This window comes from Oncorhynchus tshawytscha, linkage group LG03 (genome assembly GCF_018296145.1).
Source record: "Oncorhynchus tshawytscha isolate Ot180627B linkage group LG03, Otsh_v2.0, whole genome shotgun sequence".
Classification (NCBI taxonomy): domain Eukaryota; kingdom Metazoa; phylum Chordata; class Actinopteri; order Salmoniformes; family Salmonidae; genus Oncorhynchus; species Oncorhynchus tshawytscha.
Genome location: NC_056431.1, coordinates 50,008,666 through 50,035,443, shown reverse-complemented (window position 1 = coordinate 50,035,443; position 26,778 = coordinate 50,008,666). Strand labels below are relative to the sequence as shown.

General features: G+C 43.2%; 1 protein-coding gene across 1 annotated transcript in view; it reads right to left on the bottom strand.

Annotated features, from left to right (window-relative positions):
• The window catches only part of LOC112224237 (DNA-binding protein SATB2-like), a 62,169-nt gene that overhangs the window by 11,613 nt on the left and 23,778 nt on the right, over nucleotides 1–26,778 (bottom strand). The window contains 10 exon segments of the mRNA XM_042319007.1: nucleotides 90–242; nucleotides 1,234–1,320; nucleotides 2,753–2,965; nucleotides 4,403–4,816; nucleotides 4,819–4,982; nucleotides 5,252–5,302; nucleotides 6,257–6,359; nucleotides 7,829–7,952; nucleotides 9,198–9,324; nucleotides 25,367–25,582. Of these exon segments, the coding sequence (XP_042174941.1) occupies nucleotides 90–242; nucleotides 1,234–1,320; nucleotides 2,753–2,965; nucleotides 4,403–4,816; nucleotides 4,819–4,982; nucleotides 5,252–5,302; nucleotides 6,257–6,359; nucleotides 7,829–7,952; nucleotides 9,198–9,324; nucleotides 25,367–25,582 (1,652 nt within the window).

Below are 26,778 nucleotides of genomic sequence, written 5' to 3'. Positions count from 1 at the left end.
TTAGGATTGGGAGTTGGGCACAATAGGTTAGGAAAGCTGTAGCAGGATAGGGACAATGTCATGGGTCATGGGTGAAACAGGCCTCTCACCTGGCTCTTGTTGGCAGCCACCTTGGCGAACAGCGCCTGAGACACCTTCGCCCTCTTCATCTCCTGCTGGATCTCATCATAGATACCTGACGTGATGTTGACCAGAGACTCCAGCTTCAGGGGCAGGTCTGGGTTGAGGCATGGCGGCTTGGGCTGAGGGAGGATAGGTAGGAGGGACCAGGGAGAGGCGGTCCATAGAGAAAGAACCAGTTATTAAACCAGGAAGTTGTACCAGAGTTTGCCTGAATGGGTAACACTGTCAACTCTAGTTCACATGTTGTCCCTGCGCCAACGACCAAAGTTTAGGTTTCAAGTAAGAATGACAGGTAATCAGTTGACGATCAGTCAAAGTTTTTTCTTCTTTTAAACAAACATTAGACTCATAGACGTACATGTTCCGACATGGAGAATGTTTACAGATTAAAAGTCATTAAGCCATTCTCTCTCCTCTCCTTTGTAGTTTCTGTTTGAATGACTCTGTATTGAATCTCAGTATGTTTTCTTATAAGACTTTGAGGTTATCTTTGCAGGACCAGACTAGTAATCTGGCATTCCCAAGCGTAAACGATGGCAAGATAAATTTATACAGACATAATAATGTTAGTACACAAATTCGTCCCAGAATGAGTGTTTGCCCTTTGCATCAGAGAGAGATTGTTATCTGTGATGTTCCTAAAAGGCCATGTGGGGTTAGGAAGCACATCCAAATGAATTGTCCCTTTCTCTATAGCATGTTCCTATGACAACAGGCTGTATCTTTATTGTAAACAAGACATTTTCTTGGACTTTGGGACTATTTAATTTGTTCCACATTACCATGCAAACTAAATCAATCATAGCAAGTATTTGACATACTGTACACAAAAATTTCAGCCATGGCTGATCAAAAGGAATTCTGTGTGTGAGGTACATTCTGTGAACAAGCCAAAAAGGGATTGTTGATGAGTACACGGCTCACAGAGGCTCAAGTAGTACTGTATTGCGAGACATAAAAGTATTGTAGATGAGTGAACTGAGACATAAAAGTACTGTAGATGGGTGAACTGAGACATAAAAGTATTGTAGATGGGTGAACTGAGACATAAAAGTATTGTAGATGGGTGAACTGAGACATAAAAGTATTGTAGATGGGTGAACTGCTCACCGAGTTGGAGATTTTAGTCTTATTCTTCCAGATAGAAGCCCAGGCGTCAGGAGTGAGCTGTTCGTCCAGTCCTCTCTCCCACACCTTCTGCATGAGGTGGCATGGGACATGGTTAGTGATGGTCGGTCTAAATACGTCCTGTCAAACATTTACATTGTTACCATCTCGTCATCTAACATCACACGCACAAAACATAGAGACACAATCAATGAGATGTATTGATGTGCCTTTTCTCAACATATAGTTACATATGGTTAGATCGGTGTCTTTAGTACTATCCCCTTTCCCAGTCTATTTTTTAACCCTGACTTGGTAGATCCCCTAGTGTGGAAGACTAATCTTTTTTTTTAAATAATGTTATTTAAAAAAATAATGTAGCCTCTTTTTCTCCCCAATTTCGTGGTATCCAATTGGTAGTTACAGTCTTGTCTCATCGCTGCAACTCCCGTACGGGCTCGGGAGAGGCGAAGGTCGAGAGCCGTGCGTCCTCCGAAACACAACTCAACCAAGCCGCACTGCTTCTTGACATAATGCCCATTTAACCCGGAAGCCAGCTGCACCAATGTGTCGGAGGAAACACAGTACACCTGGCGACCGTGTCACCGTGCACTGCGCCCGGCTCGCCACAGCAGTCACTAGTCACTACCATCCCCTAACCTGGACGACGCTGGGCCAATTGTGCGCCGCCCCATGGGTCTCCCGGGTTGCGGCCGTCTGTGACAGAGCCTGGACTCGAACCCAGAATCTCTAGTGGCACAGCTGGCACTGAGATGCAGAGCCTTAGACCACTGAGATGCAGAACCTTAGACCACTGAGATGCAGAACCTTCGACCACTGAGATTTAGAGCCTTAGACCACTGAGATGCAGAGCCTTTGACCACTGAGATGCAGAACCTTAGACCACTGAGATGCAGAACCTTAGACCACTGAGATGCAGAGCCTTTGACCACTGAGATGCAGAACCTTAGACCACTGAGATGCAGAACCTTAGACCACTGAGATGCAGAACCTTAGACCACTGAGATGCAGAACCTTAGACCACTGAGATGCAGAGCCTTAGACCACTGAGATGCAGAACCTTAGACCACTGAGATGCAGAGCCTTTGACCACTGAGATGCAGAACCTTAGACCACTGAGATGCAGAACCTTAGACCACTGAGATGCAGAGCCTTAGACCACTGAGATGCAGAACCTTAGACCACTGAGATGCAGAACCTTCGACCACTGAGATTTAGAGCCTTAGACCACTGAGATGCAGAGCCTTTGACCACTGAGATGCAGAACCTTAGACCACTGAGATGCAGAACCTTAGACCACTGAGATGCAGAACCACAGACACCAACCAAACCAACCACCAAACAGAAACTAAAACATACAGACAATATAAACCATCAACAAGGCACAAAGACAGACAAGACACACCACAGTCAACCAGACACACACAGGCCCTGCTGTAGAGGAGCTTGGTGGAGAATGTCTATGGTAGTTTTGGAGGGCGGTGGGTGGTGGGCGGGGTACCTGTGAGAGGCGGGGGCCCCCGGGGCTGGAGCTAGGGGTAGGGGGCAGGCCGACAGGGGGGTTCATGCTGCGCTCACGCTCCTCCTGGTAAATACGGTCTCTCTCCCCCTCAGGGAGGTTGAGGAAGTTCTGCATGGCTTTGAGGTTGACCAGCAGGGACTGAGAGGCAGAGCGAGGGTCCTCCTCCTTCCGCAGGATCTCCGACAGCAGGCCCTGGTGCACACACACACACACATGCACACACGCCGCAAACATATATATTTAGAATGAGTGGTTGCACACACACGCACTGTACGCACTCGCTCGTACAACCATGTGCATGCATGCACGCACAACACACACATGCACACTTCACCTGCCCTAAACCCTTCATGTGAGCTCCATATTGGCTCTAATGGGGCGTGACTGTGTGTGAATGCAGCAGGTGTGTGTACTGCTGGGAGGGCGGAGAAAGAGACTGAACTGGAGCGGGGAAACACAGCAAGCTGTGGCATCAGCTTACCTCACTCATAACACTCAGAGATTCAATTGAAACTGGCTGAAACCCCAGAGGAGAAACCAAATCATAGAAATATTACTGCTGACTTATCTCAAAGTCATCCCAATATTCCAAATCGTTTTGTAAATGGGACATCAGCATTGACATTACGTTATTCTATCCTCTCATCCTGTCTTCAGTCCTTTACCCCTGCCCTCCACTGCACTATGTGTGGCTACATACTTGGTGGGTTTCCTGCCCTGTATTCTGTTGAAGGCCATCCATGTATGGTTACCTGTGTTCTGTTACCCATGTCACCTGTGTTCTATGGTTACCTGTGTTCTGTTACCTATGTCACCTGTGTTCTATGGTTACCTGTGTTCTGTTACCCATGTCACCTGTGTTCTATGGTTACCTGTGTTCTGTTACCTATGTCACCTGTGTTCTATGGTTACCTGTGTTCTGTTACCTATGTCACCTGTGTTCTATGGTTACCTGTGTTCTGTTACCCATGTCACCTGTGTTCTATGGTTACCTGTGTTCTGTTACCTATGTCACCTGTGTTCTATGGTTGCCTGTGTTCTGTTACCCATGTCACCTGTGTTCTATGGTTACCTGTGTTCTGTTACCCATGTCACCTGTGTTCTATGGTTAAATGTGTTATGTTACCTATGTCACCTGTGTTCTATGGTTACCTGTGTTCTGTTACCTATGTCACCTGTGTTCTATGGTTACCTGTGTTCTGTTACCCATGTCACCTGTGTTCTATGGTTACCTGTGTTCTGTTACCTATGTCACCTGTGTTCTATGGTTACCTGTGTTCTGTTACCCATGTCACCTGTGTTCTATGGTTACCTGTGTTCTGTTACCCATGTCACCTGTGTTCTATGGTTACCTGTGTTCTGTTACCTATGTCACCTGTGTACTATGGTTACCCGTGTTCTGTTACCTATGTCACCTGTGTTCTATGGTTAAATGTGTTCTGTTACCTATGTCACCTGTGTAATATGGTTACCTGTGTTCTGTTACCTATGTCATCTGTGTTCTATGGTTACCTGTGTTCTGTTACCTATGTCACCTGTGTTCTATGGTTACTGTGTTCTGTTACAGTATATCACCAGCATCCTATGGTTCCCTGTATTCTGTTAACTGTGTTCTGTTAGTCTGGTTACCTGTGTTCTGTTGAAGGCCACGCGAGCGAACACAGCCTGTGAGACGCTAGCTCTCTTCAGTTCGTCCCTGACGTGCTGGTAGATATCAGTGGAGACTTCCGCAGCAGACGGGTTGTTCCCGGGGTCCCCAGGGCCCCCTGCCTTGGAGGGCCGAGGGATGGGAGGGTGGTTGAGGAACTGCTGGTTGAGGGCCTGTGGGTGCTGGTGGGCTAGCAGGCGGTTAACAGCGAGCTGCTGGTTGATGAGGTGAGCCATGGCTAGCTGCTGTCGGACAAGCTGAGGGCTAAGCTGGGGGGAGAGAAGCCCACCTGGGCCAAGGAGAGGCTGAAGGGAGGCTGGAGGGCCGGGAGGGGGGATCTGGCCACGCAGAGGGGGGCTGTGGTGGAGCTGGCCGTGGGGCGAGGGGGTGTTGTTGTTGGGGTTGTTGTTGGGGGTTGGGAGGGGTTGTGGGGGTCTCCAGATCCACCCTTGAGGAGGGTACCTCCACCCACTCCAAGGTGGCTGAGCTGGGCCAGGCTGGCCGGGTGGGGAGGGGGACGATGGCCCATGACACAGAAGTCTGCCAGGCTGTCTCTCTCCACTGGGGAAGGAAAAGGAAGGAAGGAAGGACGGGAGGGAGGGAGGGAGGGAGGGAGGGAGGGAGGGGAGGGAGGAAGGAAGGAAGGAAGGAAGGAAGGAAGGAAGGAAGGAAGGAAGGAAGGAAGGAAGGAAGGAAGGAAGGAAGGAAGGAAGGAAGGAAGGAAGGAAGGAAGGAAGGAAGGAAGGAGAGATGAGTGTGATGCTGGTATAACATAGTGGGCCACATTCTAACTTCAATCATAGAAACAGTACAAACAGTGGATTCCTCACCTTTGATTTCTGAATTATCTCTTCCTGGCCACATCTTCTCCAGATAATCTCCTAGGAAACGAGAGAAATAGAGTGAGAGATGCAACACTTAACAACACAAACACCTACTGTACACGCATTCCTCTCCTCTACACCTATGCGCACTTCTCGACTATGACTGACAGGACAGCCAGTCAATGGGTGATCACCCATTACTCACTGTGTCCACATCTGGAGGCTAGTGAACGTACAGCATGTGTTTTTCCCTGCCAGGCAGAGACCAGAACTAATAGTGGAGTGGCTGTGTAACCCAACACTGCATCAACTCACTCTGTCAGACAACCGCTGCCTCCCTCCACATCACTTTATTCTCCTCTGGTCTCTCTGTGACTCTGTGTTTGTGGTTTAGGCTTTGCTTTGATCTGTCCGGCAGGGTAATTATAGAGCTATGGGGGGGTGTATGTGTGCGTACACATGTATGTGTGTGCGGGATGGGGGCTGGAGAGTAGGGGAGAAATTGTCCCATGCAGGCGTTGTGTGCTGGATGGGCGGATGGAGAGACAAACAGACAGACAGGCTGAGGAGGGGTCAGTGGTCTGTGTGTGACTGTCTGTGAGGCAGGCCTGTGTTGTACTGTAGAACCCCCTGTGGTTGTGGTTACACTGGACAGATCAGCTGGTTCTAATAAAGAAGAGTCAGTGCTCCCTGTGTGAAGGAGATGCCAGTTAACAGGCGACTATAGATTTCCTTTATTATCTTCTCTTCCTCCCTCTTTCAGATGGCAGCCAGGGGTCAGGACAGGATTGGGAATGGCCATTGGCTGCTAATAGGCTGTCACTCAAGTACAGTACATAGTAATCATTGGCTATGGTATAGGTTAGAGAAGGACAGGAGACAGTTAGTAAAGTGGTTGTGAGACGGTTCGGGCTCCCAAGTGGTGCAGTGGTCTAAGACACTGAGAATTGGTCCAAGACACTGAGAATTGGTCCATGCTAGTTGGGAGTTCCCAGAGGTCACAATTCTCACCTTTGATTTTCTTGTACTTCTTGTACCAGCGTCCAAATTCCTGGCATTTGGCAGTGGAGACATTGGCATAGTAGGAGCTGTTTACTATTGAGGAAATCATACTCTGTAGAGAGAGAGAAGGAGAGAGAAGTTTAATTGGCAATCAATTTGAATGCTCGCTCACTTGCACACACAAACACACACATACACAAACTATCATTGAAAAAGATATACATATATCACCAGGGGAAGCCACCCATTGAAATCTAGCCCATCACCATAGAAGCACACATGGATGCAATTGACGCAGGGATCAACACCCACGCATTGAGCTCCATTTAAACACAGCATGCACAGATACATAAATAACACACACACATAAAGTCATTTGGGGAATTTTAGGTTTCTACATTGTGTAATAAGCATGGTCTCCTATTGAGATGAATTACATTGAAAATTGTACACTGTCTCTTTAAGAGTGTCAGCGAGGTTCTGAGAGATGGCGTGTGAATCTGTCATTCATTCATTGCTATGATGATTGATCTTCTGAAGAAGCTATGTCTTTTCCATTCTTTCTGTGCCCCCTAATGTTCAGATATACTGGTAAAGTTACCAGGTTGTTAACTAGCTAGCTAACGAGGTAACATGACTTAACAAAGTGTTAATGGCCTGCGTCGTGGCTTATGAATATAAAATGCGGCCCGCCAATGGAGATGCATAAAGCTGCAGCGCCAATGCGCATTAGAAGGAAAGAAACGTAGTGCAGGTAATGGGTCGCAACGTTTGAACAGTAGGTTCTCCTAGTTATGGTGCGACCATCACTGTCACAAATCTGCGCTCACTTTTTCTCTAGGGATCTGAGAATCAATGGTACTGCGAAGCCTAATCATTACGACAATTACTATAGGGCAGAGTTTTTTCTATGCACAGCAATACACTGAGTGTACAAAACATTAGGAACACCTGCTCTTTCCATGACTGACCAGGTGAATCCACGTGAAGGCTATGCTCCCTTATTGATGCCACTTGTTAAATCCACTTCAATCAGTTTTCATGAAAGGGAGGAGACAGGTTACAGAACTATTTTTAAGCCTTGAGACAATTGAGACATGGATTGTGTATGTGTGCCATTCAAAGGATGAATGGGCAAGACAAAAGATTTAAGTGCTTTTCAACAGATATGGTAGTAGGTACCAGGCGTATCGGTTTGAGTGTGTCAAGAACTGCCACGCTGCCGGATTTTTTTACCCTCAACAATTTCCCATGTACATCAAGAATGGTCCACCACCCAAAGACATCCAGCCAACTTGACACAACTGTGGGAAGCATTGGAGTCAACATGGGCCAGCATCCCTGTGGAACGCTTTTGACACCTTGTAGAGTCCATGCCCTGATGAATTGAGGCTGTTCTGATGGCAAAAGGGGGTGCAACTCAATATTAGGAAGGTGTTCCTAAAGTTTTGTGCACACAGTGTATATTTAGGAGCATATGCGACCAAAATTGTCACAATTTAGATCCCTGATTGTGAGAGAATTGAGCAGATCAGGGTAGTTTTGGAGTGTTGTGGAGGTTTGATAGGGGTGCAGTATCACCTGTGAGAGGGGGCACTCCTTGGCCAGTGTGCTTTGGTTCATCTCCTTGAGAAGCTCCTTGAGGGCGTTCCTCACCGTGGCGTGGTTCCACTGCTCTGACGGAAGGTCCTCCAGCTTGGCAAAGCTACAGAACCATAAAAAAAGTCAGTCACTTCCTATTTCCTGTCCTGGGGCTGGTTGCACGGAGCCTGGCTAATCTATACTGAATGCTGTTTTCAGTCTGGTTTAACAAGGTTAGGTTGCACCAGCCTTGTGTAAGTTCATCACTGCATCATAGTGACTGAATTCTTGAAGTCAGAACTATTTAGTCAATAACTAGGGAATTGGTCTACACTGTCCTATCCAGATATTGTACTATTCCACAAACCACCTATTTATTTGCCTCAACTCACATCAGTCGCTAAGGGCAACACCAAAGATTTTTATAACTAACCCAAGATAGACCACAGCCTATTGTTTCCAATGGGAGCAAATTAATCATAGTGGGCAGATCCAAGCACGAGCTAGCGAGATCCTATTGGCACGTTCTAGCATGTTAGAGAACATCTTCTCTGTGAAGTGAGAGTGTGCAATAACTAAATTCGCCCTTGCACTCCTTCTAAACAACGCCATTTAAAAAAAAACTTTGGCAAGGTTTGGGGAACAGAAGACTATATTGAGATCAAATGTTTCTTTGATGAGAATCTTTGCAGAATGTCGGCCAAAATCCATCTTCTCCCACTGCCGGCCAATGGGCTTCCTCTCATCACCATGGCAATACTATACATGTCAGGCAATACCATCATCATGGAGACAGATGTAAACAAAGCTGGATAGTATGCGACAACACAATAAGGACCACATTCCAATCATCTGGAGTCTATCCATCTCTGTTTATCTGGCTATCAGGGCCATGTTCACTGATTCTTTGGAAAAGTGCAAGTTACTGACATGAAAGCCCTCTTGGAGAAAAATGCAGATAATAAATCAATCTCTGATGTTGGGATCTGGGCTAGCTGGCTCCTTGGATCGTTCCCAATTTAGATTTTAAACCTAATACTCCACAACAGTAAACTGTTGAACTACAGAGGCCTATAGTGAAAATGTAGAAAATGCCAAGATGACATCAGTCACCCAAAGGAACTCTGTCTGATTTAATAACATTGAAATACTCCAACATTATTCCAACAGTTGGAATGTTGTAGTATCTCCAAAATCAATCTAAACAGTGGAAATACAAAGCCTTTCAATAAATTCTGTCACTGTAAGTTTATAGTCTGTGTAGCTAAAGCTATATTTGCCCACCACATTTTCCTCCTCACCCCTCAACAGCAAGTAACACATGCACGCACACACACACACGCGCGCGCACACACACACACACACACACCTCTGTAGCTGAATGCGGAGGGTGACCATGTGATAGACATCCAGCAACATATCAGCCACCGTGGCTTCAGGAGCATCTGATAGGAAGTGGATGGGCAGAGGGTTCCAATGACCCACCTTGATGATGCCTGAGAGAGAGCGCGAGAGATAGCGAGAGAGAGAGAGCGAGATAGCGAGAGAGAGCGAGGGGAGAGAGAGAGAGAGAGAGAGAGAGAGATAGCAAGAGAGAGAGAGCGAGGGAGAGCGGAGAGAGAGAGAGAGAGAGAGAGAAAGAGAGAGAGAGATGATTAGTGAGACACAAATAATATCAGCTCCCCCCGCTCAAAACACACACAGTAATAGGGAGAGGTAAACTTAATTAACCCCCAACATCATTATACTGTTCCATGACATCATCACCACAGTACTTAACCCCTGGTAACACTGCCCAGAATAAAACCTCCATGAAATAGAGAGGATCAGAGAATATGTGCGTGTGTGTGCGTGTGTGCGTGGGCAGTATGCACCTACAGAAAATATGGCAGGGAGAACAAAGTGTTTGCAATTCGGGGGTTGCTAACAAAGTACCAGTTGGCACATGACTCCCTATCTGTCCGTCTGTCTGAGTGTGTGAACATGTGGGTTTGCTGTCTGTGTTTGTGTTTACGTGCCAATGGATATCTGTCCAGGTGTGTGTGTGTGTGTGTGTATGTTTGTGTGTGTGAAGGTCTCTGTCTCCCAGCGGACCAGTTCCTTTGAGGCTGCACAGCAGATAGAGCCTTATCTATTAGAACCTTATCAACTATGGAAGAGACACCCAATGAGCTAGCCCCATTAACAACAACCACACACACACACACACCGGGCAGAAGACGTCAACACAGCAGACAGACAAGACAAGACAGTGTATAGAAGGCTGGGGCAACACGTCAACCCACTCAGTAATACCTGCAATAAAACAGGTCAATGGTTGTTTGATCAACCTAAATTGAACGCTGTAAAAGTGGCCCTCATTGTATGAGGGAGAGGTGGGATGGGTTGGGCAGGGTAATACGAGGTAACTATTCTATAGAACAGGTTTGTCAGGGTCGGGAGAGATACCCCAACCCCTGCTGCCACTAATTGAGTGGTGCAGGCTTTTGTTACAGCCCAGCCTTAAGACACTAAAAACGGCTGTATAATTCACCACTATATTGCCTCAGAGACAAAGTGTCTGATGTTGCTCATGGCTGTCATTAGTCACATTGAGAGTTGGAGCAGAGAATAAAGAGATACATTATGTCTGTATTTCTAATGCGTTTTCCTCTCCTCACTTACCACTACACTACGGTTCCCTGTAGTTTGTGGGTGTTCTTTAGCTTTGTATGAAAGCCTTACAAATAAATGTCCATCTACAACCCTACGCCAATGATCTACAAACAGAGCCAATGAGTGTGGAAAAAGGAGAAGGGGAATAACTGCGTAAGATCTGGACCTCTTAGGTATAAATAACAGAACAATAATACTGTAAACATGAACACACACAGGGCCTTCCCTGAGACTCTTGCTGACTGGAGCTGTGAAAACTAAACAATGCTAATCGCATTACTATCCTCTAAATCAGAGCCAGACGGGGCCTGATAGATATCTCTCTCTCTCACACACGCGCACACACACACACACACACATATATATATATATTATATATATATATATATATGTGTGTATGGGTGCACACAACCCAATCTAATAGTCAAACAGCTTCCGTGTCGTGCATCCAAAGAAGCAGTACTGTATTGCTTTTTAAAAAACACAGACGTGGTGGAGACAATGGGACATTGCCCAACCATAACACTGCAAAACACATTTACGTCCTATTCTTTCAACAATAGTTAGTCTCAGTTGTGCCCTGTACTAAAGATGGGTTAAGTGATCCAATCCTTCAGTCCCAGAGAGGAAGGCAAGGAACTCTGCTGTTTCTTCCACTACTAACTGTGTATCTGTGGATAGATATTTTGGCCAGATACTGAATTAGTGAGGAAAAGCTATGGAGACAGATGAAGACAATTTGTGTAGAACTGCCCTCCTTCATCCCCCTCCTCTCAGATCATTTTTCCTCTTCTCTCTCTGAGTGCTTTCTGTTTATATAGCTCGGTTAGCTTTGATTTGGGAGAGCTGATCTGCTTTCCTCATTGTGTGTCACATTGTGTAGTGGAGGGTATAGGCCGGCTGGCTAGGGGGTCGGAGGACAGTGGAGGGTATAGGCCGGCTAGCTAGGGGGCCTGAGGACAGTGGAGGGTATAGGCCGGCTGGCTAGGGGGCCTGAGGACAGTGGAGGGTATGGGCCAGCTAGCTAGGGGGCCTGAGGACAGTGGAGGGTATAGGCCAGCTAGCTAGGGGGCCTGAGGACAGTGGAGGGTATAGGCCAGCTAACTAGGGGGCCTGAGGACAGTGGAGGGTATAGGCCAGCTAGCTAGGGGGCCTGAGGACAGTGGAGTTTTGCATATTTCTACCTTTGTGTAACTATTTAGGATATATCCCCATGAAGAAAATAACATTAATATTATTCATTTCTGTATAGGACAGATCAGGGACCCATGACCCTGACCTTAACCCAATTCTGTTACCGGGTGTAAATCGACTTCACTTACTGTAGTTCAACAACCAAAATATATAGGTGTCATGTCATAGCTGGCTCCCCATTCTCTCTGCAGACATCTTTGAATCTTAATTCGGAGTGGATATTTAACAGAGTTATTGGAAAATGTGGTCACAAATAACAGGGATATTTTACCGAAATTCTGTTACCAAACTTTGCATCTGCACTGTTTTTGTCAAATGTTTGGTGTAAATTCTTAAAAGTAGTCCTTGTGTATAGAGTTGCATGGTTTGTTAAACTTTGAAATCAATGTTTTTTTGTTTGGCATGCATTTTAAAGTGCACAAGTATGTATACACACGCATAGCAGTGGTGAATTCATTATTAATGAATCAGTTTTGGCCCCTTGTTATATGGCCCCTGCTTCATGTCCATATTTTTTTTAAATAGAAATCATTGTTCCCGTTTCCACATAAAAATTCCGCATCCCAAAGACGTCCCTTCATGTGGCCAACTGGTGGCTTGGCTTGTGCCAATATGTGCCCATCCACACAAACACACACAGGCTTGTCCTCTTTCCTTCTCCTTTTCTCTCTCTCTCTCTCTTAAAGGCGCTGCATGGTCAATCCGCAGTCTTCATTGGCCGTGCAGCATTTACAGTGATATGGCCTCTGCAGAAGTCTGGACATTCATACTTATTGCACTTTGCCAAGCAGCGTTGAGTTGTTGTGAAGGAAGTTGTCAAAGAGGTGAGTTTGCATTTATACAAGACCTCCGCTCTCACCAACCGTCAACCAATCATGTCAATGCGAGGTATACAGAGCCTTCCCCATTGTTATAACATTTGAAAGGCGCCCAGCGATGTGGTACTGAGATCAATTTGGCCTCTGCGTGCCTTCGGACGCTTCGCAATTGCGTCACACCATCCATATGCGCCTCTGACCACATTTTGGTATCAAGCATAAATTGGCTCTTACTCACAGACACACAGAAACACGTATGTGCCTACACACGCACACACAGACACACACAGCGACAGAATCACACACACACAGACACACACACAGCGACAGAATCACAGACACACACACAGCGACAGAATCACACACACACACACAGACACACACACAGCGACAGAATCACACACACACACACACACACAGCGACAGAATCACACACACACACAGACACACACACAGCGACAGAATCACACACACACACACGCAGACAGACAGAGAGACAACGACAGTCAAACAGACAGACAGCGAGAGAGACACACACACTGACCTATGGAACAAGGCTTAAGCGATGCAGCAGGCTAGCTACACACGAAGGGCTCCTCATTCCAAGCTGGTTCCAGTTCTCGTACCCCCCCAGGGGAAACCCCACATGCATGACTCACACAGCCGTTCTACTTCATATCATCATAACCAAACCTAGCGCTCATATTCATCTGTCTATCTGGTAAGAATTTGTATCTATTAGGGATCCCCATTAGCTGCGGCCAAGGCAGCAGCTACTCTTCCTGGGGTCCAAACACAAAGTGGACAATCAGTGAGGGTGAAGGAAGACATTCTGCCAATACTGTTATGTTCTGTAAGTCACCACAACACGTTTTATATATGACTGGAACAGGGATGTGTGAAAGAGAAGGAAGAAGTTACCCCTAAGCACTGATACAAGGTCAGATATTTATTTATGCGTCGGATGGTTGAGGTTAGGAGCCAGGTAATGATTCAAAGTAATCTGATCCTAGATCTGTGGTTAGGGGCAATGTATACCAAAACTGTGAGTGACAGGACTCATATTTCACAATAGGTCTAGAGTCATCTGTACATCCACTAAACAAAACCAAACTCAAAACGTTTGTCCTGTATAGCTCTCTGACCCTGTAACGTGGCAGCACAGCAACAATGTACTCTCCTCTCTGAGGCCTACAGCGTGGCTGGCCAACCGGCCACTGTTAACTGTCTGAAGCCTTAAAGTACAGGTCTGTCCCTTCCATTCTATAAAAGCCTTCAGACCCTTATAACTGAAATAAACAATATGCACCAGTTAATTACTAACTGGATCTAATTAAAGAAAGGCCGTGGTGCTGGGAGAGAATTTAAATACACCGCTGGGACACAAGTATGCAGGACACAATTCAAACAGGGAGAAAATAGCCAAGACTCTGTGTAATTTTGGTTGGTGACCACAGAGGAAAAAATGTATAATTTAAGCCAGAAATTATTCATTTAACATAAATGCTTATTTTAAAAAACAAAAGTATTTTTGAGGAAGAGTAGGGAAGGGGGAGGGTGTTGGGTGTGTGTGTGTGTGTGTGAGCTGGTATTTGCGTGTGTTTTTATGTCAGAGCATGCAACTGTGTGGGTGTGTGTGTGTCATCTATGCGTGCACGCAACTATCTTTTGGTTATGTATTCATTAAACTGTGTCTATGTGTATGTAAGTGTGTGCTTGTATGTGTGTGTGTGTGTGTGTGTGTGTGTGTGTGGGCATGAAGAGCAGATATATTATTTGTTGTCCCTCTACTTATTCAGCCTGACTATGTGTTGAACTGTGTGTCTGAGGAGTGTTACTGATGATGATGATGTTGACCTCCTCTACTTATTCAGCCTGACTATGTGTTGAACTGTGTGTCTGAGGAGTGTTACTGATGATGATGATGTTGACCTCCTCTACTTATTCAGCCTGACTATGTGTTGAACTGTGTGTCTGAGGAGTGTTACTGATGATGATGATGTTGACCTCCTCTACTTATTCAGCCTGACTATGTGTTGAACTGTGTGTCTGAGGAGTGTTACTGATGATGATGATGTTGACCTCCTCTACTTATTCAGCCTGACTATGTGTTGAACTGTGTGTCTGAGGAGTGTTACTGATGATGTTGTTGTTGCTGCTGTAGCCGTTTGTAAGGTGCTGCTGGTGACACTGGTCACTTTAATAATGTTTACATACTGTTTACCCACTTTAAATGTATATACTGTATTCTAGTCAAGGTTCATCCAATATAACTACTGCTGTACACACCTTTTCTATTCATATACTGTCCATACTGTCTATAAACACACCATCATATACTGTCCATACGGTCTATACACACCATCATATACTGTCCATACTGTCAATACAAACCATCATATACTGCCCATACTGTCTATACACACCATCATATACTGTCCATACTGTCTATACACACCATCATATACTTTCCATACTGTCTATACAAACCATCATATACTGCCCATACTGTCTATACAAACCATCATATACTGTCCATACTGTCTATACAAACCATCATATACTGTCTATACACACACCATCATATACTGTCTATACTGTCTATACAAACCATCATATACTGTCTATACAAACCATCATACATACTGTACAAACCATACTGTCTATACAAACCATCATATACTGTCCATACTGTCTATACAAACCATCATATACTGTCTATACAAACCATCATATACTGTCCATACTGTCTATACAAACCATCATATACTGTCCATACTGTCTATACACACCCATATACTGTGTCTATACAAACCATCATATACTGTCCATACTGTCTATACAAACCATCATATACTGTCCATACTGTCTATACAAACCATCATATACTGTCTATACTGTCCATACTGTCTATACAAACCATCATATACTGTCCATACTGCCTATACACACCATTATATACTGTCCATACTGTCTATACAAACCATCATATACTGTCTATACACACCACCATATACTGTCCATACTGTCTATACACACCATCATACACTGTCTATACACACCATCATATACTGTCCATACTGTCTATACACACCATTATATACTGTCTATACACACCACCATATACTGTCTATACAAACCATCATATACTGTCCATACTGTCCATACAAACCATCATATACTGTCCATACTGTCTATACAAACCATCATATACTGTCTATATTGTCCATACTGTCTATACAAACCATCAAATACTGTCCATACTGTCTATACAAACCATCATATACTGTCCATACTGTCTATACAAACCATCATATACCGTCTATACTGTCCATACTGTCTATACAAACCATCATATACTGTCTATACACACCGCCATATACTGTCCATACTGTCTATACTGTCCATACTGCCAATACAAACCATCATATACTGTCTATACACACCATCATATACTGTCCATACTGTCTATACACACCATCATATACTGTCCATACTGTCTATACAAACCATCATATACTGTCCATACTGTCCATACTGTCTATACACACCATCATATACTGTCCATACTGTCTATACAAACCATCATATACTGTCCATACTGTCTATACACACCATCATATACTGTCCATACTGTCTATACAAACCATCATATACTGTCCATACTGTCTATACAAACCATCATATACTGTCTATACTGTCCATACTGTCTATACAAACCATCATATACTGTCATATGTCTATACACCATCATATACTGTCCATACTGTCTATACACACCATCATATACTGTCCATACTGTCTATACACACCATCATATACTGTCCATACTGTCTATACAAACCATCATATACTGTCCATACTGTCTATACACACCATCATATACTGTCCATACTGTCTATACAAACCATCATATACTGTCTATACACACCATCATATACTGTCCATACTGTCTATACAAACCATCATATACTGTCCATACTGCCAATACAAACCATCATATACTGTCCATACTGTCTATACACACCATCATATACTGTCCATACTGTCTATACAAACCATCATATACTGTCCATACTGTCTATACAAACCATCATATACTGTCCATACTGCCAATACAAACCATCATATACTGTCCATACTGTCTATACACACCATCATATACTGTCCATACTGTCTATACAAACCATCATATACTGTCCATACTGTCTATACAAACCATCATATACTGTCCATACTGTCTATACACACCATCATATACTGTCCATACTGTCTATACAAACCATCATATACTGTCCATACTGTCTATACAAACCATCATATACTGTCCATACTGTCTATACAAACCATCATATACTGTCTATACTGTCCATACTGTCTATACAAACCATCATATACTGTCTATACACACCATCATATACTGTCCATACTGTCTATACACACCATCATATACTGTCCATACTGTCTATACAAACCATCATATACTGTCCATACTGTCTATACAAACCATCATATACTGTCCATACTGTCTATACAAACCATCATATACTGTCTATATTGTCCATACTGTCTATACAAACCATCATATACTGTCCATACTGTCTATACAAACCATCATATACTGTCCATACTGTCTATACAAACCATCATATACTGTCCATACTGTCTATACAAACCATCATATACTGTCTATACTGTCCATACTGTCTATACAAACCATCATATACTGTCTATACTGTCCATACTGTCTATACAAACCATCATATACTGTCTATACACACCACCATATACTGTCCATACTGTCTATACACACCATTATATACTGTCCATACTGTCTATACACACCATTATATACTGTCTATACACACCATCATATACTGTCTATACAAACCATCATATACTGTCCATACTGTCTATACACACCATCATATACTGTCCATACTGTCTATACACACCATTATATACTGTCTATACACACCATCATATACTGTCTATACAAACCATCATATACTGTCCATACTGTCTATACACACCATCATATACTGTCCATACTGTCTATACACACCATTATATACTGTCTATACACACCATCATATACTGTCTATACAAACCATCATATACTGTCTATACTGTCCATACTGTCTATACAAACCATCATATACAGTCCATACTGTCTATACAAACCATCATATACTGTCTATACACACCATCATATACTGTCCATACTGTCTATACACACCATCATATACTGTCTATACACACCATCATATACGGTCCATACTGTCTATACAAACCATAATATACTGTCCAAACTGTCTATACACACCATCATAAACTGTCTATACACACCATCATATATCCATACTGTCTATACACACCATCATATACTGTCCATACTACAAACCATCTATACTGTCTATAAACCATCATATACTGTCCATACTGTCTATACAAACCATCATATACTGTCCATACTGTCTATACAAATCATATACTGTACACACCATCATACTGTCTATACAAACCATCATATACTGTCCATACTGTCAATACTGTCTATACAAACCATCATATACTGTCATATGTCTATCCATACTGTCATACTACAAACCATCATATACTGTCTATACACACCATCATATACTGTCCATACTGTCTATACAAACCATCATATACTGTCCATACTGTCTATACAAACCATCATATACTGTCCATACTGTCTATACAAACCATCATATACTGTCTATACACACACCATCATATACCATACTGTCTATACAAACCATCATATACTGTCATACTATTGTACAAACCCATACTGTCTATACAAACCATCATATACTGTCCATACTGTCTATACAAACCATCATATACTGTCCATACTGTCTATACAAACCATCATATATCATGTCCATACTGTCTATACAAACCATCATATACTGTCCATACTGTCTATACAAACCATCATATACTGTCTATCATATACTGTCCATACTGTCTATACAAACCATCATATACTGTCTATACACACCATCATATACTGTCCATACTGTCTATACACACCATCATATACTGTCCATACTGTCTATACACACCATTATATACTGTCTATACACACCATCATATACTGTCTATACAAACCATCATATACTGTCCATACTGTCTATAACCATCATACCATCATATACTGTCCATACTGTACAAACCATCATACTGTCTATACCACCATATATACTGTCTATACACATCATATACATCATATACTGTCTATACAAACCATCATATACTGTCCATACTGTGCAAACCATCATATACTGTCACACCATCATATACTGTCCATACTGTCTATACAAACCATCATATACTGTCTATACACACCATCATATAGTCCATACTGTCTATACAAACCATCATATACTGTCTATACTGTCCATACTGTCTATACAAACCATCATATACAGTCCATACTGTCTATACAAACCATCATATACTGTCTATACACACCATCATATACTGTCCATACTGTCTATACACACCATCATATACTGTCTATACACACCATCATATACGGTCCATACTGTCTATACAAACCATAATATACTGTCCAAACTGTCTATACACACCATCATAAACTGTCTATACACACCATCATATACTGTCTATACACACCATCATATACTGTCCATACTGTCTATATAAACCATCATATACTGTCCATACTGTCTATACAAACCATCATATACTGTCCATACTGTCTATACAAACCGTCATATACTGTCCATACTGTCTATACAAACCATCATATACTGTCCATACTGTCTATACACACCATCATATTCTGTCCATACTGTCTATACAAACCATCATATACTGTCCATACTGTCTATACAAACCATCATATACTGTCCATACTGTCTATACAAACCATCATATACTGTCCATACTGTCTATACAAACCATCATATACTGTCTATATTGTCCATACTGTCTATACAAACCATCATATACTGTCTATATTGTCCATACTGTCTATACAAACCATCATATACTGTCTATACTGTCCATACTGTCTATACAAACCATCATATACTGTCTATACACACCATCATACACTGTCCATACTGTCTATACAAACCATCATATACTGTCCATACTGTCTATACACACCATCATATTCTGACCATACTGTCTATACACACCATCATATTCTGTCCATACTGTCTATACACACCATCATATTCTGTCCATACTGTCTATACACACCATCATATACTGTCTGTACACACACCATCATATACTGTCTATACACACCATCATATACTGTCTGTACACACACCATCATATACTTTTCATACTTAGATTCCAGACTCTGAAATGGCTCATTCTGATATTTCTTAATTCCTTTCTTTTTATTTTGTGGATTTGTGTGTATTGTTTTGTATTGTTAGGTATTACTGCACTGTTGGAGCTAGACGCATAAGCATTTAGCTGCACCTGTGATAACATCTGAAAAATGTGTATGCGACCAATCAAATTTGATTTGTGATGTCTGGTTTAGTCTACATGGCTTTGAACAGCCTGGATGTTTTTGGGAGGACTGTATTGATGTGGACAGGGGACCACTGTGACTGATGAGACAGACCTCCCCTGATACTTGGCATACACGGCTAGGCTACAACTACAACTACTAGCTGGTAATGACATTCTGCATACTATGGCAAATGCTTTACTGCCCAGGCCAGGGACAATATACACTGAGTGTACAAAACATTAGGAACACCTGCTCTTTCCATTACATAGACTGACTAGGTGAATCCAGCTGAAAGCTATGATCCCTTAATGATGTCACCTGTTAAATCCACTTCAATCAGTATAGCGCCTTGAGACAATAGAGACATGGATTGTGTATGTGTGCCATTCAGAGAGTGAATTGGCAAGACAAACGATTGAAGTGCCTTTGAACAGGGTATGGTAGTAGGTGCTAGGTGCACCGGTTTGACTGTGTTAAGAAGTGCAACACTGCTGGGTTTTTCCTGCTCAACACTTTCCCATGTGTATCAAAAATGGTCCACCAGCCACTGTGGGAAGCATTGGAGTCAACATGGGCCAGCATCCCTGTGGAATGCTTTCGACAACTTGTAGTCCATGTCCTGACAGATTGAGGCTGTGCTGAGGGCTGAAAGGGTGCAACTCAATATTAGGAAGGTGTTCTTTTTGTACACTCAGTGTATATGTAAAATCTTAGCTGTAATAGTCTGATTATTGATTGTTGTTGTTAAAACTACGACACCAAAAATATATCAACAGACTAATAAAATAGTTTAATTCTGTCTATTTGCCGACAGTATCTATTATCTAAACAATTCAAAGAATATCATAAAATGGAAAATACCTCCCTTTGACCAACTGTGGCTTTGGGCGGAGACGGTACTCACGTTCACCTCAGTGCCTTCAGACAATAAATACAGTAAAAATATAGTTTGAATAGAAAATAAAAGTAATTGCTTACTGTTAGTAAAATGACCTGATTCAGGGCTGAACAACTCGGAACCCTCTGAACAATCTGAACAATGTCTTTAGAATTGTCGGAGTCAGAATAAACAGGGGCGTTATGCACCGTGAGTATGGCTGGGAGTTGGTGAAGTTGGACAATTTTGAACCCCTGGAACAGTTTTTTCCTGCAATCTGGAGCCATAATCCATATGCTTACCTCCATGTAAAACAATATGTACAGTATATCTAAGCATACCTCTTGACCTGTCTGTATCCTCCTGATGGGTGGTTATTTTTATAAACTAAATACTCTTCTCTGCTAAAATCTGTGTAACAGATTGAAAGGAATGTGAGTCTTATTCAGTACATTTAGTTTAAAAAATAATAGTAATCTGTACATGTAGGTAGGGGTAAAGTGACTATGCATAGATAATAAACAGCAAGGGGGTTAATGTAAGTAGTCCGGTTGGCCATTTAATTAATTGTTCAGCAGTCTTACGGCTTGGGGTTAGAAACTGTTAAGGAGCATTTTGGTCCCGTTTGCCATGCTGTAGCAGAGAGAACAGTCTATGACTTGGGTGACTGGAGTCTTTGACAATTTTTGGGACCTCCCTCTGTTACCCCCTAGTATATAGGTCCTGGATGGCAGGAAGCTTGGCCCCAGTGATGTACTGGGCCGTACGCACTACCCTCTGTAGCACCTTACGGTCAGGTGCCGAGCAGTTGCCATACCAGGTGATTATGCAACCGGTCAGCTGTAGAACTTTGAGGATCTGGGGACCCATGCCAAATCTTTTCAGTCTCCTGAGGGGGAAAAGGTGTTGTCGTGCCCTCTTCACAACTGTCTTGGTGTGTTTGGACCATGATAGTTCGTTGGTGATGTGGACACCAAGGAACTTGAAACTCTTGACATGCTCCATTACAGCCCCGTCGATGTTAATTGGGGCCTGTTCTACCACCCTGCATTTTCCTGTACTCCAAGATCAGCTCCTTTGTCTTGCTCACATTGAGGGAGATGTTCCTCACTATAGGCTGTCTCATCGTTGTCGGTGATCAGGCCTAACACTGTTTTGTCGTCAGCATTCTTAATGATGGTGTTGGAGTCGTGCTTGGCCACGCAGTCGTGGGTGAACAGGGAGTTAAAGAGGGGACTAAGCACACACCCCTGAGGGGCCCAAGTTTTGAGGATCAGCGTGGCACATGTGTTGTTGCCACCCTTACCACCTGGGGGGTGGCCCGTCAGGAAGTCCAGGATCCAGTTGCAGAGGGAGGTGTTTAGTCCCAGTATCCTTAGCTTAGTGATGAGATTTGTGGGCACTATGGTGTTGAACGCTGAGCTGTATGAACAGCATTCTTACATAGGTGTTCCTTTTGTCCAGGTCGGAAAGGGCAGTGTAGAGTGCAATTGAGATTGCGTCATCTGTGGATCTGTTGGGGCGGTATGCAAATTGGAGTGGGTCTAGGGTTCCCGGGATGATGGTTTTGATGTGAGCCATGACCAGCCTTTCAAAGCATTTCATGGCTACCAACGTCAGTGCTAAAAAGCGGTAATAATTTAGGCAGGTTACCTTTGCTTCCTTGGGCACAGGGACTATGGTGGTCTGCTTGAAACATGTAGGTATTACAAACTCGGTCAGGGAGAGGTTGAAAACGTCAGTGAAGACACTTGCCAGTTGGCCCGCGCATGCTTTGAGTACACGTCCTGGTAATCCGTCTGACCCTGCGGCTTTGTTAATGTTGACCTGTTTAAAGGTCTTGCTCACCTCGGCTACGGAGAGCGTGATCACACAGTCGTCCGGAACAGCTGGTGCTCTCATACATGCTTCATTGTTGCTTGCCTCTAAGCGATCATAAAAGGGCATTTAGCTCATCTGGTAGCTAGCTATTCTAATTTGATTGATAGCCTGAAATGGCTTTTTGGTAGCTAGTTATGAGGTTAGGCGATTAGGAACCTTTCTGGGCTAGATAAATACCAACTTCATACAATTGCTAGGTGGCTAGTAGTATTATGAGAAACAACAACAACATTATCATTAAAAAAAGGACAAATCTGAGGGGGCACTTGCCCCTGTGCCCCCATTGGGGAGTGTAGTATTTTCAGCCCAAGATGAGTCATGTAGGGGACAGTAAGGACGTAGGGGTACAGAGTACAGAGTACAGAGTCTGTGGTTCAGGTGGTATGGCAGAATAAAGCAGAGAGAAGAGAAAATAAGAGAAGAAGAGTTCATGTAGAGCATACGGGTACGGTGGGTACAGAGTACAGTGCAGTACAGTGTGTTTCAGGTAGTTTGGCAGAGAGGAAAGTGACGGAAAGCAGAGAAGAAAGGAGTTCATTCAGACAGTGATAAGGGTTGTTGACCTTGAGCCAGTAAACAGGGATTACCTGTGCAGTGCCAGTCTCTATCTGTTATGATGTGTGGGTGTACTGTATGAAGTGAGGTCTCTCACGTGCGTAACACGACATGAGATTTGTTGGTTCAAACTATAAATGACATGATACTTGAAATCAGAGCCTCTCCAGATGACACATTACTTGTCTGGTGAAAAAAGCTGGCGCCATGACAGTGATAATTTTAATGACTTATTTTGTTGGATAGCAATTATACTGCAATAAATACTACATACCAGCAACACAACAAAAAGTTTGTATTTTTCTGACACACAGGGGCGGCAGTTCAGTTATTGCCTACCGCCATGAATAGCCCCTAAGAATCAAATTAACAAAAGGATAGAGTAATATGGGGTGTCTTCATACACGCCATTATTCTCACACCATTATTCACACACCATTATTCACACGCCATTATTCACACGCCATTATTCACACACCATTATTCACACACCATTATTCACACGCCATTATTCACATGCCATTATTCACACGCCATTATTCACACGCCATTATTCACACGCCATTATTCACACACCATTATTCACACCATTATTCACAAACCATTATTCACACGCCATTATTCACACACCATTATTCACACACCATTATTCACACACCATTATTCACACACATTATTCACACGCCATTATTCACACACCATTATTCACACACCATTATTCACACGTCATTATTCACACGCCATTATTCACACGCCATTATTCACACGCCATTATTCACACGCCATTATTCACACGCCATTATTCACACGCCATTATTCACACGCCATTATTCACACGCCATTATTCACAGGCATTATTCACACGCCATTATTCACACGCCATTATTCACATGCCATTATTCACACGCCATTATTTACATGCCATTATTCACACTCCATTATTCACACGCCATTATTCACACGCCATTATTCACATGCCATTATTCACATGCCATTATTCACACACCATTATTCACACGCCATTATTCACACGCCATTATTCACACGCCATTATTCACACGCCATTATTCACACGCCATTATTCACACACCATTATTCACACACCATTATTCACACACCATTATTCACACACCATTTCAGTTGAAGTCAATGTATCTCAGTTGACTGGTTGTGTCTATTGTTACCATATATCAACGTGAAGCAACTCCCTGCAGTTAGAATGTGCTGCATACTTTAGTGAACACAAGTGAACATCACTGTCCTCCTGGAGATGACAACCATGTGTGCAACAATAAATTCCACCATTATTATGTTCCTCCCCTAGACCTCTCACACATAAACATTCCCACACATACACAACGCACACAATAAAGCATGTGCATGTACTTAGATACATTTAGTCACACACATAGTCTTTTTGCCTCTTGGAGGAACTAGACTCATTATTTTTCAACTCTTTGTTCTGTGTTTAATGAGTTTCTCAGACTGTCTGTTCTTTAGTTGTGTTTTTCAAACATTCTTTACTTAGTCCTACCCTGAGAGCACAAAACACCATAACAGTCAGTGTATCGTCTGCCTAGTGTCCCTCACAGTCAATTATTGCTGTGTGCTCTATAACTCTTTGTGTAGCTGGCCTTGTGCTAGATCGGTGTGTGAACTGGTCCTAGATCAGTTGGAATACAGCAGTGCCAAAGCTGGAACTCAGTACCAGTTCATCCGTTTAGAGCCGGTCTGTTGCGTTTACTGGTCATAAATCAGTTGAAAATACACCATGTTCCAAGGTGATAACTTTAAGTGTAAAGTAAGCCTACAGTATAGGACTGACGTTGTGCATTGCCAGATTGCAGTGGCACTAACTCTGTACCAGGTGTGTGTATGTGGGAGAACTGTTTTCATTTTCAGCTGTATTGCTAACAGGCCCTAGATCAGTTATAGCTCTAACTCAGTACCAGGTAGAGTCTTTGTGGCTGGTGCTTCGTTGATACAGTAGTCTGACTGTGGGTCAGTGTGTAGGCTACAGTACTCACCATGGGCCTGAGCTGCTGAGCTGTGGGAGTACCCCAGGGCCAGCAGGGCTGTCTCCACCAGCTGGTTGAAGAGGATATCTTTCCTGACCAGGACAAACTCAGCATGCTCCTCTCTGTGTCCCTCCTTCCTCTCCACCTCCTCACGCTCTCGTTCACGTTGCATCCCTCCGTCAGGCCCTGCCTGCTCTACCACACAGAACACTGGGATCATCAGACCTGGAGGAGAGGAGAGGAGAGGAGAGAGAGAGAGAGAGAGAGAGAGAGAGAGAGAGAGAGAGAGAGGAGAGAGAGAGGAGAGGAGAGGAGAGAGGAGAGGAGAGGAGAGGAGAGAGAGAGGAGAGAGGAGAGGAGAGGAGAGAGAGAGAGAGAGAGAGAGAGAGAGAGGAGAGAGAGGAGAGGAGAGGGAGGAGAGGAGGAGAGAGAGAGAGAGAGAGAGAGAGAGAGAGAGAGAGAGAGAGGAGAGGAGAGGAGAGGAGGAGAGGAGAGGAGAGGAGGAGGAGGAGAGGAGAGGAGAGGAGAGGAGAGAGAGGAGAGAGAGGAGAGGAGAGGAGAGGAGAGAGAGAGAGGAGAGAGAGAGAGAGAGGGGAGAGAGAAGGTAAAGAGAAATTGACGAGAACGTTAGTAAATCTTATGCTAAGAAGGTGAAATATTATATATCATATCTAATTAGGTCTGCATGGAATACTTTATATAAATTATAGGAGAAGTTCATTTGAAATGTGCTGATATAAATTACACAAAACAATCAATGGATCGTTTGAATGGATGTTTATTCAGTTTTGTAGTATACTTTTGTCTCTTAAATCCTGTTCAAGTAATAGACTGCAGCTAATCTAACGGCAAGGATATTCTTTAGATTAAAGGTGAAATAAAAATGGATATGCAAAGACATCATAAAAAGTTAGCAGAGAGAATCACCATTCGAAGTGTCAATATCAATTGATAAGCTTGAGACTGCTTAACTATCTAAGTTATTTACATTGATTGAACGCCACAAGAGTACAGTTGGTGTTTTCTGGATCAAACACAAATACAAGCTATTGTGTCCATGATCAGTTCTTCCATCATTTAAAGTTACACAGAATTCAATGGACTTGCTATGCAAGTTTCAACGGCTCTACTTTGGACGATTTATCGCAAGGCCTTGTAGATGATTTATAATTGAAGTATTTCATGGATTAAGCTGGAGCGTGGTAACCGTTCCCACAGTGATAATGGTCCACACAATGCCCTCATACTTTTCTGTGTTATTGACTGTCTGTTTGTTTATCCCATGTGTAACTTTGTGTTGTTGTTTTTGTCGCACTGCTTTGCTTTATCTTGGCCAGGTCTCAGTTGTAAATGAGAACTTGTTCTCAACTGGCACACCTGCTTAAATAAATGTGAAATATATCTATTTTTAAATAAACAAC